Source organism: Ovis aries, chromosome 10, assembly GCF_016772045.2.
Source record: "Ovis aries strain OAR_USU_Benz2616 breed Rambouillet chromosome 10, ARS-UI_Ramb_v3.0, whole genome shotgun sequence".
Lineage (NCBI taxonomy): Eukaryota > Metazoa > Chordata > Mammalia > Artiodactyla > Bovidae > Ovis > Ovis aries.
Genome location: NC_056063.1, coordinates 33,353,251 through 33,369,121, shown reverse-complemented (window position 1 = coordinate 33,369,121; position 15,871 = coordinate 33,353,251). Strand labels below are relative to the sequence as shown.

General features: G+C 42.8%; 1 protein-coding gene across 6 annotated transcripts in view; it reads left to right on the top strand.

The window, feature by feature from the left end:
* Positions 1 to 7,803, top strand: part of CDK8 (cyclin dependent kinase 8) — a 78,451-nt gene extending 70,648 nt beyond the window's left edge. For 5 of the 6 annotated variants that reach the window (XM_042254877.1, XM_042254876.1, XM_042254875.1 and 2 more), the window contains 4 exons: positions 3,208 to 3,305; positions 3,963 to 4,041; positions 4,159 to 4,317; positions 6,523 to 7,803. In XM_042254877.1, coding sequence (XP_042110811.1) covers positions 3,208 to 3,305; positions 3,963 to 4,041; positions 4,159 to 4,317; positions 6,523 to 6,648 — 462 coding nt within the window. In that variant the 3' untranslated portion in view covers positions 6,649 to 7,803. The remainder of the gene's footprint in view (positions 1 to 3,207; positions 3,306 to 3,962; positions 4,042 to 4,158; positions 4,318 to 6,522) is intronic. The other variant, XM_015098174.3, reaches the window with a different exon arrangement.
* The last annotated feature ends 8,068 nt before the right edge of the window (positions 7,804 to 15,871 follow it).

Sequence of the window (15,871 nt, the reverse complement as noted above, 5' to 3'; positions counted from 1 at the left end):
CATGATTTGAGCTAGGATCTAGCTGTGCACTCTCAAGGTGACTTTTGACATTATAGTCAACTATTGTCAAATTTGTTTACAATGACATTTCCATTTTTTTTTTTTTAATCTTCAATTTTTTTTTAATAGAGTTTTTTTTTTTTAATTTTAGTTTTTATTTTTTAAATTTTAAAATCTTTAATTCTTACATGCATTCCCAAACATGAACCCCCCTCCACCTCCCTCCCCATAACATCTTTCTGGGTCATCCCCATGCACCAGCCCCAAGCATGCTGCATCCTGCGTCAGACATAGACTGGCGATTCAATTCACATGATAGTATACATGTTAGAATGTCATTCTCCCAAATCATCCCACCCTCTCCTCTCCCTCTGAGTCCAAAAGTCCGTTATACACATCTGTGTCTCTTTCCTGTCTTGCATACAGGGTCGTCATTGCCATCTTCCTAAATTCCATATATATGTGTTAGTATACTGTATTGGTGTTTTTCTTTCTGGCTTACTTCACTCTGTATAATCGGCTCCAGTTTCATCCATCTCATCAGAACTGATTCAAATGAATTCTTTTAATGGCTGAGTAATACTCCATTGTGTATATGTACCACAGCTTTCTTATCCATTCATCTGCTGATGGACATCTAGGTTGTTTCCATGTCCTGGCTATTATAAACAGTGCTGCGATGAACATTGGGGTACATGTGTCTCTTTCAATTCTGGTTTCTCGGTGTGTATGCCCAGAAGTGGGATTGCTGGGTCATAAGGTAGTTCTATTTGCAATTTTTAAGGAATCTCCACACTGTTCTCCATAGTGGCTGTACTAGTTTGCATTCCCACCAACAGTGTAGGAGGGTTCCTTTTCCACACCCTCTCCAGCATTTATTGCTTGCAGATTTTTGGATTGCAGCCATTCTGACTGGTGTGAAGTAGTACCTCATTGTGGTTTTGATTTGCATTTCTCTAATAATGAGTGATGTTGAGCATCTTTTCATGTGTTTGTTAGCCATCCGTATGTCTTCTTTGGAGAAATGTCTATTTAGTTCTTTGGCCCATTTTTTGATTGGGTCGTTTATTTTCTGGAATTGAGCTGCATAAGTTGCTTGTATATTTTGAGATTAGTTGTTTGTCAGTTGCTTCATTTGCTATTATTTTCTCCCATTCAGAAGGCTGTCTTTTCACCTTGCTTATATTTTCCTTTGTTGTGCAGAAGCTTTTAATTTTAATTAGATCCCATTTTGTTTTATTTTTGATCATAGAGGATCCTGCTGTGATTTATTGACATTTCCATTTTTAACATTATAGCAATTAAAAATGTTTTTCAGTTTTATGTTTTTCAAAAGAAAGTAATATAAAGGAGGATTGAGGGAAACAAGTTGTATTTTGCTTGGCTTAAAATTCTTTTAATCCTTTTTTCCCAGTATATTTAAGTGAGTTCATTAAACAGGAATTTCTACTTTGAAAGGATTAAAATTTCCTTTAATACCAGGCCACTTGGCAAATACTTCTTCCATTTCTGCTTTTTCTTCTCCTTCTACTGTTCTACTTCTGCAGTAATGTTTTATCATGTCCTCTATCATACATTTCATATCTAATCAGCAACTTAAAAGACAGTGCTCAACTGACCATATTAGTGCCCCAATTGGAAGGTAAGTTAGATCCTTCAAAGTTACGGCCTTATTTATTCTAACAAAATAGTGGTGACAGTGGTAGAGCAGAAGTCCCGCTTCAGGGGGATTGCCTTACCACCCCGCTGCTCACTGCTGCTCCTTCTAGCCTGAGGACTCTCACCACCTGCACCACTGACACTCCGGAGACCAGCTTTCTTTTCCACTCACCTGCTTGTCTTTACTAGGGTAACTGTCTTGCACAGTCCCATCTGAAAGCTCTAATGTAATTTCATTAAACCTGTTGAGTGTTTTAAGTAGCAAATCCATGCTTTTCCTTTCAGTCTCAAAATAAAATTATGCTTCTACTGAAATATCAGCTCATTGAAATTAAACTCTCACCATCCCAGCATTTCATCTGCATTTAAACATACCTTCTGCCATTTTGTTCTCGATTGTCTCATCTCCCACCGTCTCCACATGTTCCATGGTTTTCAGAGTATGTCCTAGTCCAGCAGCACCAGAGTCATCTGGGGCTGTTAGGAAGTGCTCCCGGGCTGATTCTGGAATGCTCTGAAGCCTGGAAATCATGGTGTGAGGTCAGAGATTATAAGCCAAAGAGACCACCATTTAGATACTGTCTTAAATAACATGTTACATCAAATATTCTACTTCATAGAGCCTTCAGTAAATTATTTTTCAACCAGAAGATACTGAATTTTCATATTAGTGTGACATTTCTATAAGTAATATTAGTTATGATGATGATGATAGTAATGGCTAAGACTTATATAGTGCTTTCTTTGTGCCCAGCACCATTATAGTTGCTTTCTACATGTTAACTCATTTAATTCTGAAAATAAACTTATCGATAAAAGGTACTGTTTTTAACCCCTCTTTGACAAACCGGGCTACAAAGCGGTTAAGTAACTTGTTTCAGAGTCACTCAGCTAATAAACGTAAGGTCAGGATTTGAAGCCATATGGTCTCCTTAGAGGCTCCACTCATAAGCACACCCCTGTACTCTGTGGTTCTGTGCCAGTCCCCGCGTCTGTCTGTAGACTGGTGTGCACTGCAGGAGAGCACTGTCCGACCATCCATGCTGTCCAGTAGTGCAGTCCTGAGCCGTGCGCGGCTGCCAAGCTCTAGAAATGGACCTGATAGGACTGAGAAACTGACTTAAAATTTAATATAGTTTTGATTCATTTGGATTTACATCTGAATAGCCACATGTGACTAGTGTATTTATATTATAAGTTTTCCCTTTAATAGAAAAATAATAACTTGAAGAATTTTAGTCCTGTTCTAAATTGGATATAGCAATTTAGATAACATAGGGAAAAGATCATTGGTTTAGAATAAGAAGACATGAGTTTAGTTAGTTCTTACAGGAGAACCAACTGAGATAATGAATATTAGAATGACTAAAGTGTGAATTATTACATTAAGTGGAATAATTGGGGAGCTTGGAGGGGGTAGTAATTTGGGGCAATAAATGCTCTCCCTATTTTGAGGTATTATTAATTTAAAAAAATGCATCCCACAGTGTGCCACAGGTGTGACTATGAGAAGTAAAACAGTGATGTGTTTATGACTTGTGGTTTCAGCTTCAGAAGTTGCTTACCATGGACCCAATAAAGCGAATTACCTCAGAACAGGCTATGCAGGATCCCTATTTCCTAGAAGACCCACTTCCTACATCAGAGTAAGTGATCAGTTTGTTCACTCACCAGCTGTATAGACATTTTTGGTGCCTGCTTTCCTCTAATTGTCAGCTCTAAGTCACCATCGCTCTTATGGGGACCCAGGGGAATCCTTATGAGAGGCAGAAAGTGAGCTCTGATGACGGAAGTGTCCTCAGGTTTTACAGCTGGCATGGTGCTGGCATCATTTGCCTCTGTCATTTGGTTAGTGATGGGTTGGTTCCACACACTGTCTGCCTCACTGCTTGCAGTTACGGTTGCAAACTCCATCCCAAGTACATTTATGTTTCCATTCTTTCTTTCCTTTTAAATGTAGCATGGAGAGTAAAAGAGAAATTTTTGTTTGACTAATCACATTCCTGCCAGAATCTATCTCTTGTTTGTGATGATAAAAAAGGACCACTGTGATCAAAGAAGAAAGCAGAGTCCTATCGGAGTGTTATTATTTATACAGGGAGCCGCCCTCCGTGGCCTGCCCTCATGGCAGTGGTTAGAAGAAGGGACTTGCTGTGTCACAGCTGCACGAAAGATGCTTATTACATCACAGATGGGGGGTAGAGTCCAGACTAAAAGAGGAAAGCAAGAAACTACTTACAGCGTTTGAAATACTGGTTAGCATCCCAGGAATCATTTTCCTTTTCCTTTTCTCTTGTGATCAGTGTTTTCGCCGGTTGTCAGATCCCTTACCCCAAACGAGAATTTTTAACAGAAGAAGAACCTGATGACAAAGGAGACAAAGTAAGTGTTAAAGTACATTTGGCATCTGGCTTTGTTTGGTGCTCCCATGACTTCTGGCATGAACATCTTTGGTTCTCCCTCTGAGTTGAGCTGTGTCTCTCTGTTTAACCAATTGAGAAGAACCAGCAGCAGCAGCCGGGCAATAACCACACGAATGGGACCGGCCACCCAGGGAACCAAGACAGCAGTCACACCCAGGGACCCCCGTTGAAGAAAGTGAGAGTCGTCCCTCCTACCACTACCTCAGGTGGACTGATCATGACCTCAGACTATCAGGTACTCAGGCTGTCTCTCAGTGACCTGCGTTTCAGTACTGCCTGTGGGCTTGTGAGCGCTGGGAAATGCGATGTAGCTAAGACCTGCCCGTGTATGTCAACACATTGATGGGAAGAGCTATGGGCGTGGAAGGTGCCCGGTGGTACAGTAGAGGGGCTTAGCCAGACTTGGGGTGATTGGACCTAAATTGTGCCGCTGGTTGGCTCTGTGACCCTGGACACTGCTCGAGTTTCTTATCTGTATCATGAGCCGGGCATACCTACCCTGCCGCTGCCGTGGGGCAACTGTGGTGACCCTCAGCATCTGACCCACGGGGGTGCTCAGGAAGTGGTGGGTCTCATTTCTGCAGCCCCATCCAGCCTCAAGGGGGTGGTTCAGATCTTCTCAGTGTCTTCATTTGTTGGGTGTGGGTGATGGTCAGTGTGAGGCTGCAGTCAGGATGAAATGAGACAGTGTGAGCTAATGGCAATGGCCAGCCGGACCAACAGTCGTTTGATAGATGACACCAGTCACTGTGTTCATTATTATCTTCCTTAAAACTCTTAGTAGCGTTCACAGTGTGCAGTGAGTACTTGCTGAGTGTCAGAGGTGGTGCTGGGGGTGATGCGATCATAGGAAGAGCTTGTCAGGACTTACGTGTGCCAGCTCTTCTGTCAGTGTGGGACAGACCTTCCTTTCTTCAGGCAGTATGATAGCTGTGAGGTAAGCGCTATTGGCAGGAAACTGGGGTTCATGGAGGTTGAGCCCCTTCCCTCGTTCACCCCTCAAGCCAGGGTGGACTCAGGACGCAGACTCAGACCTGCTAGGCGGCTCCCTGTGCATTCTCTCCAGTGACAACAGCAGTTCCTTCACAGACAGACCCGTTCTGATAACTATACCTTGTTCTGATCCTGTTCCCATGTGGTCTGGATTCACTGAGGAAGTGTCCTGAAAACTTGACCCATGAGAATTATTTGCCTACTGAAAGAGAGAGATTGTAATAAATGGATAAGGCTCCCAGAGCCTGTGACTCCACGTCAGGAATTAGATCAGAACTCTTTGCATGGTTCATGGCAGGTGCAGCCTAGCAAGCCCTGGGGACCACTGCTGTGTGGTGGCTGTCCTGCGATGAGCTCAGCGAGCAGGGGCTCCAAGGCAGGCGTCTTGCGAGCTCATGGTTGCTGCTTCCCTCCCCACCTGGGACACGAGCCACGAGCACATCTCTGGCACACGGGTGTGTTTGCACACAAGGTGTGCGTCCTGAGCGGGGCAGGGCAGGCAGGCTCTAACCTTTGCCACTGAAACCAAGGAAATGCTGCTGTGTGTGTTTTTGTTGACGTTATTGTGGTGGTTTTTATGAGTGATTTCAAAAATAGTATTTCTGCCTAGTTTTACATGTCCACTCTCTTTAAAATGTTTTTGCTAGGGTTGGCGGAATTTCGAGTTATATGATTTATTAGATATCTTTGAAAGAGGAAAGTATTAAATTATAGTTAATCTTCCATAGTGTGTGTTTTGGGGAGCTAATAGCATGAGAGAGACATGCAGGGCTGAGAATAAGAATATAACTGATTGAAACTAGAGGTATTTGACTCTATCTCTTGTGCTGCTTCTAGAATTGAGAATACCACTCTTCCTGCATTTCAATGACTGTAGCTTTACCTTTGTGTGTCGCTTGTAGCTGAAAAACAAGGTTCATTAATTTATAGAGCATAAAAATATCTAATGCTGAAGAAATAATTCTATAGTTTCTTGTCTTACTCATTATTTATTCCTCAGTCATGCATGGGTGTTGGGAGTTTTCTACTGAAAAAACAAGTATGTAGATTAGCTTTGAATTTCTTCTATGTATACATCATTGAGTTCAAGAGTATGTGTCCCAGACAGCTTATTTATGAGGTAGATACAAATAGCATGAAAGGGCGTTCCTGTTAATAGAATGAACCACACAGCACAGGAGTAAGACTCACTTTAGTGTTATTTTATCAGCAGTACTTCTGACCTTCATAGAGAAAGACTGACACTAAAAAATTTTGAGGGTTTTGTCATTTTAATTCTAAAGCCAATACCTAGCACAAGACCTTTAAAGTTCTTATTAGCATAAAATAAGTGACATTACTGCAATAAAATAAGTGACATTTCAAACACACAGAAGCCTTGCTGGCCTGGGGTGCAGCCAGCCCACAGCAACACCGAGTCACGTCTCCTCTTCCTCTGCTTTCGCAGCGTTCCAATCCGCATGCTGCCTACCCCAACCCCGGACCAAGCACATCACAGCCGCAGAGCAGCATGGGGTACTCAACTACCTCCCAGCAGCCTCCACAGTACTCCCACCAGACACATCGGTACTGAGCTGCGTCGGACACCGTCCATGCACTGTCGCGGTGCCGCAGGCCGCCTGCAGCTCTCGGCGGGAGCCTGGGATGGGCCGTGAGAATGTACTGTGCAGCCACGCAGTCAGATGTCCGGTAGCCGAGTTCCACCGCTTTTCGCAGATTGGGGTAGTGGCTTCCACGTTGTCGCTGTCTGGAGTTAGGCTTGAGAAGAAAGTGCTAGCACAGTTTGTGTTGTGGGTTTGCTACTTCCATAGTTTACTTGACATGGTTCAGACTGACCAATGCATTTTTTTCAGTGACAGTCTGTAGCAGTTGAAGCTGTGAAACGTGCTAGGGGCAAGCATTTGTCGTCGTATGTGGTGAATTCTTCCAGTGTAACAACATTATCTGACCAATAGTACACACACACACACACAGAAGTTTAACTGGTACTTGAAACATGCAGTATACATTAACGAAGTAACCAAGACTCAACATGAGATTATTTCGGTACACCTTTCATTTCAATGTCTTATCAGTGGGTTGATTCATTTTCTACATTAATCAGTGTTCTTTGACCAAGAATATTGCTTGGATTGTTTTGGAAAGTACAAGAAGCCACATAGCTTTTCCAGGAAGGTTTCAAAACTCCCAAAGATTAATTTCCAACTTCTGAGTTTGTTTTTATTTTCAATCTATGACTTGACTGGTATTAAAGCTGCTATTGATAGTAATGAAATATGTTGTCATTGATATAAACCTGTTTGGTTCAGCAAACAAACTAAAATGATTGTCATAGACAGTGTTTTATTTTCCTGTTGGTGTTGCTGATTTGTGAGCATGCTTTAAGATGAAAAAAGCATGAGTGATAACTTCCTTAAAAAGGTGCGGCATCCGATTCAGATATTTTGTCCTGATTTTAAAGCTGGTTGGTGTAGTGCTACTAAAATTTCGTTCAGTTCATTTTCTTTTTTTAAAACTTGTTCGCACGTTGTTTAGGGTGCCCTTACTTCAGCAAAGGAGAAGGAGTAGGAGAGCCTTAGAGTTTTTGAGGAAAAAAGAAAACCTATAACATACAATGTACTGTATCAAACTATTTTACATGAATGACACAAGTATTCTGAATTTAAAAAAATTGAACATTGTTAAAAACAAGGTGTTATGTAATAAATTTATTTTTCATAAATCAAAATATGGAGTCAAGTATTTTTATGTACACACAGGTGTTTTATTTTAAAATGTGCCCTAACAAGTGGCCCCTGAGGAAACCTTTTCAGGTGTTTTCATTGATAATACCTTCTGCCTCCACAGTGAAGTGGTGGCCTAAGGTTTAGATACAAATTAGTTTCTCTATACACTTAGTGCAATAATATAAGATGAGAAATAGACACTTTTCTAACTGAAAGATATTACCATGAGCCTTCCCTTTCTAGAATAATGCCAGAATCTATGTTATGCTGAGCCCATTTTGTTTTATCCCAGATAATTATTTGAGAGGGAGTACCTCCTTCACAAAATACAGAAGATTAAAAAACTAACATTCTTTTATTTAAAACTGAATGCATTGAAATAAAAACATTCTAGAACATTTTAAGAACTGAGGGATCCTAAAACTGAGTGGCCTGACTCTCACAGGATGGATAATTTTTGGAAGCTAAGTTTGTGTTTCCCTGTTAGTTCTTCACTCACACAAGGCACAGATCTGAGAGCAGGGCCCCCTTCTCTGGGTCACTTCCATAGACCTTGTACCTGAATTTCCCTTCTACTCTCATGGTCTGTTTTTTTCTCCCTGCCCTCAGTGCTGTGCTTTTGAAACTCATGCACACGAGAATCATTGAGAGCTTTCTGTCTTCTCAGGGCTGGTATCTGAGGTTGATTCGGTAGGCTTGGGTGGAACACGGAGTCTTTGATTTTAACCAGGACCCCAGTTGGTTCTGATGCCCTTGTTGAGGGTTGCACAGAAAGAAGAATGCCCCCAGACTGCCCTAAAGCCTGAGCAAATGTAGCAGCTAAGTGACTTGGAGAGAAGGCAGCTCCGCTGTCTTTTCCTCCTGCATGAACTTCAAAAAGCCAAACCCATGACAACAGGTTCCTCTCTGGGTGCTGGAAACTCCGTGGACACAGTTCTCAGATGCCTTTATTTCTTTATCAACCTTGGTTCTCTGGGTGGTGCTGCCCAGGCTTGCCAGTGTCCTCCCCAGGCTGCAGATTCCTGTACTTTGTTGCATCTGTGACAGATGACACACACACACGCCCGCCGTGGTTCTCTGGCTGGCCCCCTGGCCCCGTGTCTCTGTAGAGCACCTCTGACACATAGCTGTTTTCTGTCCCTTTCCCCTCCATCCCAGGCCTCCCCTCTTCACACTTGCTCCCTGGCTGTGATGCCCAGGTTTCCACCCTAGACCTCACCAGCACATCTGAGCTGTTACTAGGTTCTCTCTGGACTGAGCACATCCAAGTGCAGACTCCCGCCTCCAACTGTCCCGCCTGCACCTCCATGACAGATCCTCCCGCCCAGCTGTCTGGGCAGCACGGCAGCCTTGGCGCATCTTCACGCACGCACATGCCCACTTGTGAGCCCTGTCCACCCCACATGTGACTTTTCCTGAAGGGACTCCTAGCCAACACCTCCTCCCCTTCCCTGCACCCCGTCTTCTCTGCTCACCACCTCAAGACAGCCAGACCCCTAACTCCCCACCAGGCCCTGCACGTCCTCCCGCGTGCCCCCTGCCTCTCACCTGCCTGCTCCAGCTCCAGTGCAGTCCTGGCTGTCCCTGGAGCCTGCCTCACAGGGGTCGTCTCGAGACTTTGACACCTTCTGTTCCACTGCATCTGTCTTTCCCCAGCTTCTTGGCTTTCTCCCTCACCTCTCTGAGGTCAGCTCGAATTGTACCTTATCAGAGGTTCCCCTCTCCCCCACCCCCAACACCCCCCAGATTGCTCTCTCTGTAAAACTCAGCCTGTCCCTGCCTTCCCCACCAGCCAGCATCCCAACCCCTTGGCGTGGCTTTGTTTTCCTGCATAGCACTTATTGTCACCAACACATACTTGTGTCATGCTTTTTCTACTCCTTGAAGATAAACTCTACAAAGACAGCTTTTTTTTTTTTTTCCAATAGAAGTATAATCAACACACACACTGTAAAATTGAAGTGTACAGTCTTTTGATTGGATGCCCATGAGCACGCCTGTATGACATAATGGAAGAGGCAGAAGCACGAGGTCAGAAAACAAAACTGGTCAGCAGGGACAAGAGTGAGAAAGGGATTTGTGTTTTGGGGGTTTTTTCGTTTAACTTTTGGCTGCCACATGTGGGATCTCAGTTCCCCAACTAGGGATTGAACCCACAATCCCTGCCTTGGAGGCACGAGTCTTAACCACAGGACCACCAGGCAAGATTGGGATGGACCACAAAAGGACATGTGGGGGTTTCTTTGGGTGATGAAACTGTTCTGTGTCCTGATTTCTGCAGCACAAGTGAATGTGAAAACCTGCAGAACTGAGCAGGTGCATCTTAGTGGTTTTAAATTTTTCCTTAATAAAAATTAAATAGAAGAGGGAAAAAAAGACCAACAAATCTAGTGTTGGCAAGGATAAGAAACAACTGGAATTCTCATACATTACTGGTAGGAATATAAACTAGAACAGTCACTCTGGAAAACAATTTAATGGTTCCTTATAAAGTTAAACATATACTTACCATATGACCTTGGAGTCGCACTTTAGTTATTTAACCAACAGAAATCAAAGCATGTCCACAGTAGCCTGTAGATACATGTTCAAAACACCTTTATATTATAGCCCACAAATGGATGTCTGTTTATAGAGGAATAGATAAATAAATGGGGGTAAAGTGTAAACACTGACAGATTTTATTTTCTTGGCCTCCAAAATCACTGCAGACAGTGACTGCAGCCATGAAATTAAAAGACACTTGCTCCTTGGAAGGAAAACTACGACTGACCTAGACAGTGTATTCAAAAGCAGAGACATCACGTTGCCTGCAAAGGTCCACATAGTGAAAGCTGTGGCTTTGCCAGTAGTTGTGTACAGATGTGAGAGCTGGACCATAAAGAAGGCTGAGTACAGAATTGATGCTTTTGAATTATAGTGCTGGAGAAGACTCTTGAGAGTCCCTTGGACACCAAGGAGAAAAAAACCAGCCAATCCTAAAGGAAATCAACCCTGAATATTCGTTGGAAGGACTGATGCTGAAGCTTTAATACTCTGGCCACCTCATGCAAAGAACCGACTCATTGGAAAAGACCCTGATGCTTTCAAAGATTGAGGGCAGGAGAAGAACCGGGTGGCAGAGGATAAAATGGTTAGGTAACATCACCAACTCAATAGACATGAATCCGAGTAAACTCCAGGAGATAGTGAAGGATAGGGAAGCCTGTTGCGCTGCAGTCCATCAGGTTGCAAAGAGTCAGACACGATTTAGCGACTGAACAACAACAAGATAAATTCAGTGAAATAAAATATTCAGCAATAAAAGTGAGCATTTGGTAGAATCTTGACTGTATGGTGATTCTGTGTACACATTATACATTTTTCAAAACACATCAAAATACAGTTTAAATTGGTGATTTGTATATCAATTCCACCTTAAACTTGACTTAAAACCCAGTATTTGTAAACCTTTTAACACATACCAAATTTATAAGCATATGTTAAATGTTAATTATTATTAGTGTCCTCTCCATATGGAAATATTTTTTTCTTAAGACTTATAATATGACCTAGTTCTCACAGGTAAGTTAAATCTGAAGTCCTTTCATGACCAATCATTTCCTCACCTCTCATGATCAGAGTAGAGTGTTTAAATGAGCAGACGTGGAGTTAGTTCAACAATCCCAAGGCCAAAATTATATAAAGATCCCCCTGAATTCAGTTTTTATTAAGTTTTCTTTTTTAAGTCTGCAAAGGCTAGGGCTCCAACTTTTCTGAAATACTACTGAACAAGACTTACCCGGCAGTCCAGTGGTTAAGACTCTACACTTGCAATGCAGGGGCACAGGTTCCATCCCTGGTCAGGGAACTAAGATCCCACATGCCACACAGCACAGCCAAAACACTAAAAAATGTCACTGAACAGTTAATAGTCTTTCTCTCATGTGGGGACAGCTGTGTGCTCTCTCATAACCAGATGTTCTTTGAGGGGTCAGAAGTATGGAACTCATTAGACATTTTTTGAACGTTTGGTAGCCTGGGAGGACTTGGAGCCAAACAACTGAAACAGGCCGTAGTCGACGTCGTCAAATCCTCAGGGAACTTACCTTAGTCGAGGAGTCAGAATACTCGGCAGTGGGAGCCGTTAGTGGCTGCATGGAGGGTCGAGAACGAACTGTCCTCGCCTAAGGAGGGGAAGCAGCGTGCGGGAGGGGTGTCCTGGCGGGCGAGGATTGGTGTGAAGCAGCAGAACAGAGGGCTTGGGGTCAGAAGACCTAGGTCTTGGCTCTGGCTTTGGTCAAGTTATTCAGCTTCCCCAAGCCCCTGTCAATAATAAGAATAGTCATAGAAACAGCGATGCTTTCACTGTCGTAGAAATGCTGGAAGGCAGTGTGTAAAGCAAACTACATCTACTTCTTCAGAGTTGCACGATTATCTCTATTATCTCAACTGGACCCTAAAGTAACACTCAATGCCCACCCTGTACCAGGTGCTGCGTGAAGCCTGTTATATACTCACAGAAGTTTTGTGAGTTAAGTATCATTTCCCGCATTTTGCAAATGAGAAAAATGAAGTTTGGAGAGACCATGCCCTGCTCATAGTCAACTATGTGACAAAGTCAGATTTGCTTTATCTCAGCTTCCAGGCCTCAGAGAAAGGGATGAGCCCAGGATGCTGCTGAAGTGTCCACTCTGTCCAGAGCACAGAACATGTCCTCTGGCATGGAGCCAGAGATGAAATTAATGAGCTTTCTCAAATAAAGTCATTTCTCAGTGTTCTTTCCCATTTAAATTACAAAGTACAAAAAGGATTTGTATTTTACTAGTTACTGATAATGTCTCTTGAAAGCATACTCAACAATATAATGGATTTTAAAAACTGAGGCAGGTTTAATTAATAGGCCCTAAAATCAGCTTGATTAATAAGTGGTAATTGCTTTTCCAGTTGAGTTTCTGCATTGGCAAAAAGAGGCTCCACATAGGCAAAAACAGACAAGTACAATTTGTCTCTGATGCAGTCAGAGGCTCTCACTGCACCAAGTTATACTGGACTCCCTGTGCCCTTGTGGGCTGCTGCTTCCTCCAGCCACTGCGACAGTGGCTGGCCACATGGGCTGCAGCCACATTTTGGACAGGTGCTCTGTTGGGACCCCCTTCCCTCCCTGCCATGAATTCTCTGATGCATCAGCACAGAACGCTCATAGGACCCCCTCCAAACTCGGGAGGGGCAGCTGATGCTTACAGGGTTTGTTTTTGTTCAGTCGCTCAGTCATGTCTGACTCTGCAACCCCACGGACTGCAACACACCAGGCTTCCCTGTCCTTTACTGTCTCCTGGAGCTTGCTCAAACCCATGTCCATTGAGTCAGTGATGCCATCCAACCATCTCATCCTCTGTTGTCCCCTTCTCTTCCTGCCCTCAATCTTCCCCAGCATCAAGGTCTTTTCCAATGAGTTGGCTCCTCACATCAGGTGGGCAGAATACCAGAGCTTCAGCTATTTAGTGTGGTATACGTCCACTTTCATTTTCTTTTGTTGTCTTTGCTTTTGGTGGGTGTCAAATCCAAAAAATGATCACCAAGATCATTTGTTTGTGTCTGGTGGGCAGTAGGGATCCAGTTTCATTCTTTTGCATGTGGCTGTCCAGCTTTCCTGACCCCATTTGTTGAGACAGTCCTTCCCGCGTTCATTCTGTGTTCTGGGCTCCCGTGTGGTAGATCAGTTGACTGTGCACGGGTTTATTGCTGAGTTCTGTTACATTTACTTCTATGTCTGTTTTCATGCCAGCACCATATTGCTGTCATTATTGTAGCTTTGCAATGTATCAGAATGTATGATGCCTTTACCTTTGCTCTTCTTTCTCAAGATTGCTTTGGCAATTCGGGATCTTTTGTGGTTCCATACAAATTTGGGGATTATTTTTCACTGTTTGTGGGGAAAAAATGCCTTTGGTATTTTGACAGGGATTGCAGATTCCTCAGGTAGTATGAACATGTTAACAATATTAATCCTTTCAAACCATGAGCATGGAGTATCCTTCCATTTATTTTTTTTCTTAACTTTCTTTCATCAAATTGTGTATAGTTTTCAGTATACAGATCTTTCACTTCCTTGGTTAACTTTATTCCTAGGTGTTTTATTCTTTTTGGTGCACTGTAATGGAATTTTCTTCTTAATTTCTCAACCTAGTAGTTTTTTACATTGGATGCTGGATGTTTTGAATTTTGCTCTGTTGGTTGCTAGGGTTATATTTGCTTAGGGTTAAATTTTGTTTTGGCACACTGTTAAATTAACTGTATCTTTTGGACACTTGTTTCTAAGCTTGTATATCAAGTCTAGCATGCCTTTCAGTCTAGAGCAAATTAGGCCCCACTACTAAAGAAATGTCCTTCTGAGAATTCTGCCAGAAGGCCCAGCTGCCGCTCTGACTGGTGGGAACACAGACGATTTCCAGCCTGTGCAAGTCTCAGCTGGCGGAGGCCTCTCAGGCCCGCACTGGCTTGAGTGGCCCTCCATGCAGATCTCCAAAGCATCCTCTCCTTGCCCCTCCCACTCTCCAGTCCATTGCTCTTAAATTCGCTCCTCCTCCGCTTCCATGCACTGTAGCTGTTATCTGCTCAGAACCCCAAGACCACTGGACTTCACATGGATTCTTCTTTCCTGTACTGGGAGCTTCTCACGCACCAGCAAAACTCTTCCGTTTCTCAGGGAAACAGTACCGTGCTGTCCACTGATGTCTGAAAACCAGTTTTAAAATGTATTTTGTCCAATTTTTGGAGTGTGTAAAGGAGAAGGGGAAATCTGGTCCCATTACTCCATCTTGGCTGGAAGCATGGTCTGCACGCGGAGATGGTTGGGCAGGTAGAACATTAGGCAGATTGACTGGATTTATTGGTATTGTGATATAAGTGAGTTTGACCTTGATAAGACAGTCCATACATTTTCCTAGAACTTGTGTACTTTGTGCCACATAAGGCAACCTGGTATATAATGTGATCCTCTAGTTTCCCAGTGAGTGAGAAGGTTACAAAAGGAAGAGCTTAGATGCACAGACAGATGATATATAGATGGAGATTCAGACATTGATATAGATATCCTTGGGGCTTCCCTGGTGGCTCACTGGTAAAGAATCTGCCTGCCAGTGCCGGAGACATGGATTCAATCCCTGATCTGGGAAGATCCCCTGGAGAAAGAAATGGCAACCCACTGCAGTAATCTTGCTTGGGCAATCCCATGGACAGAGAAGCCTGATGGGCTGCAGTCCACAGGGTCATATGTGATTTATATAAGGCTTGTTTACAATATGTATACCTGACAACTGTAATCAAGTGTGTTACAACCCCAAGAATAATTACTAAATACTAAACCTGTTCAATTTCTTTGTCTCTGTTTTTAAAAATCATTCCATCAAATGACCTCTATAACCATCCAAAACTATCATTTTAAGGTCATTTTAGACTCGACTTGCAAGATAAATTATAGGGTGTCCACTTAAACTTGAATTTCAGATAACCAATAAATTTTAATGTAATAATGCCCCGAATATTGTTTGAAACATACTAAAAAAAATATTGTATATCTGAAATTTAGATTTATCTGAGCATACAAAATGCCCAGTTAAAATAAGAATACCGATTTTTCTTTGTTAACTCTGACAACCCTATTTGAGAACAGTGCCTGCCTCAACTAATCTTTTCAGATGATTCCTTCTATTTTGAGGGATAAGACTGAGAGACAGTCTCACTTTATATTTCGGCTTTAATTTCCTCCATCATTTTCTTCCTGAGTATATAGAACCATAAACCCTCTTAAATGTATTTCCAAGCATTTTCCTTCATTGGAAGGTGGAAATTAATTCAGAGAATAAAATTTGAGAAGACTCAATTCACCAGTTCTCTGAATATGCTACCAGAACCCATAAAAACATTATGTGCTTAACATGGGTTTGGACTGGGTGAGTATGTTCATTTTTCTTTTCATATTTTCAGCTTCATTTTCCCTGAGTCTTTGGCACACCTACATTTTTCAGAGGCAAATGTCATTTTTATCACCAGCATCCTGACCCACAGAGTACAGGTCCTTCCTAAGCT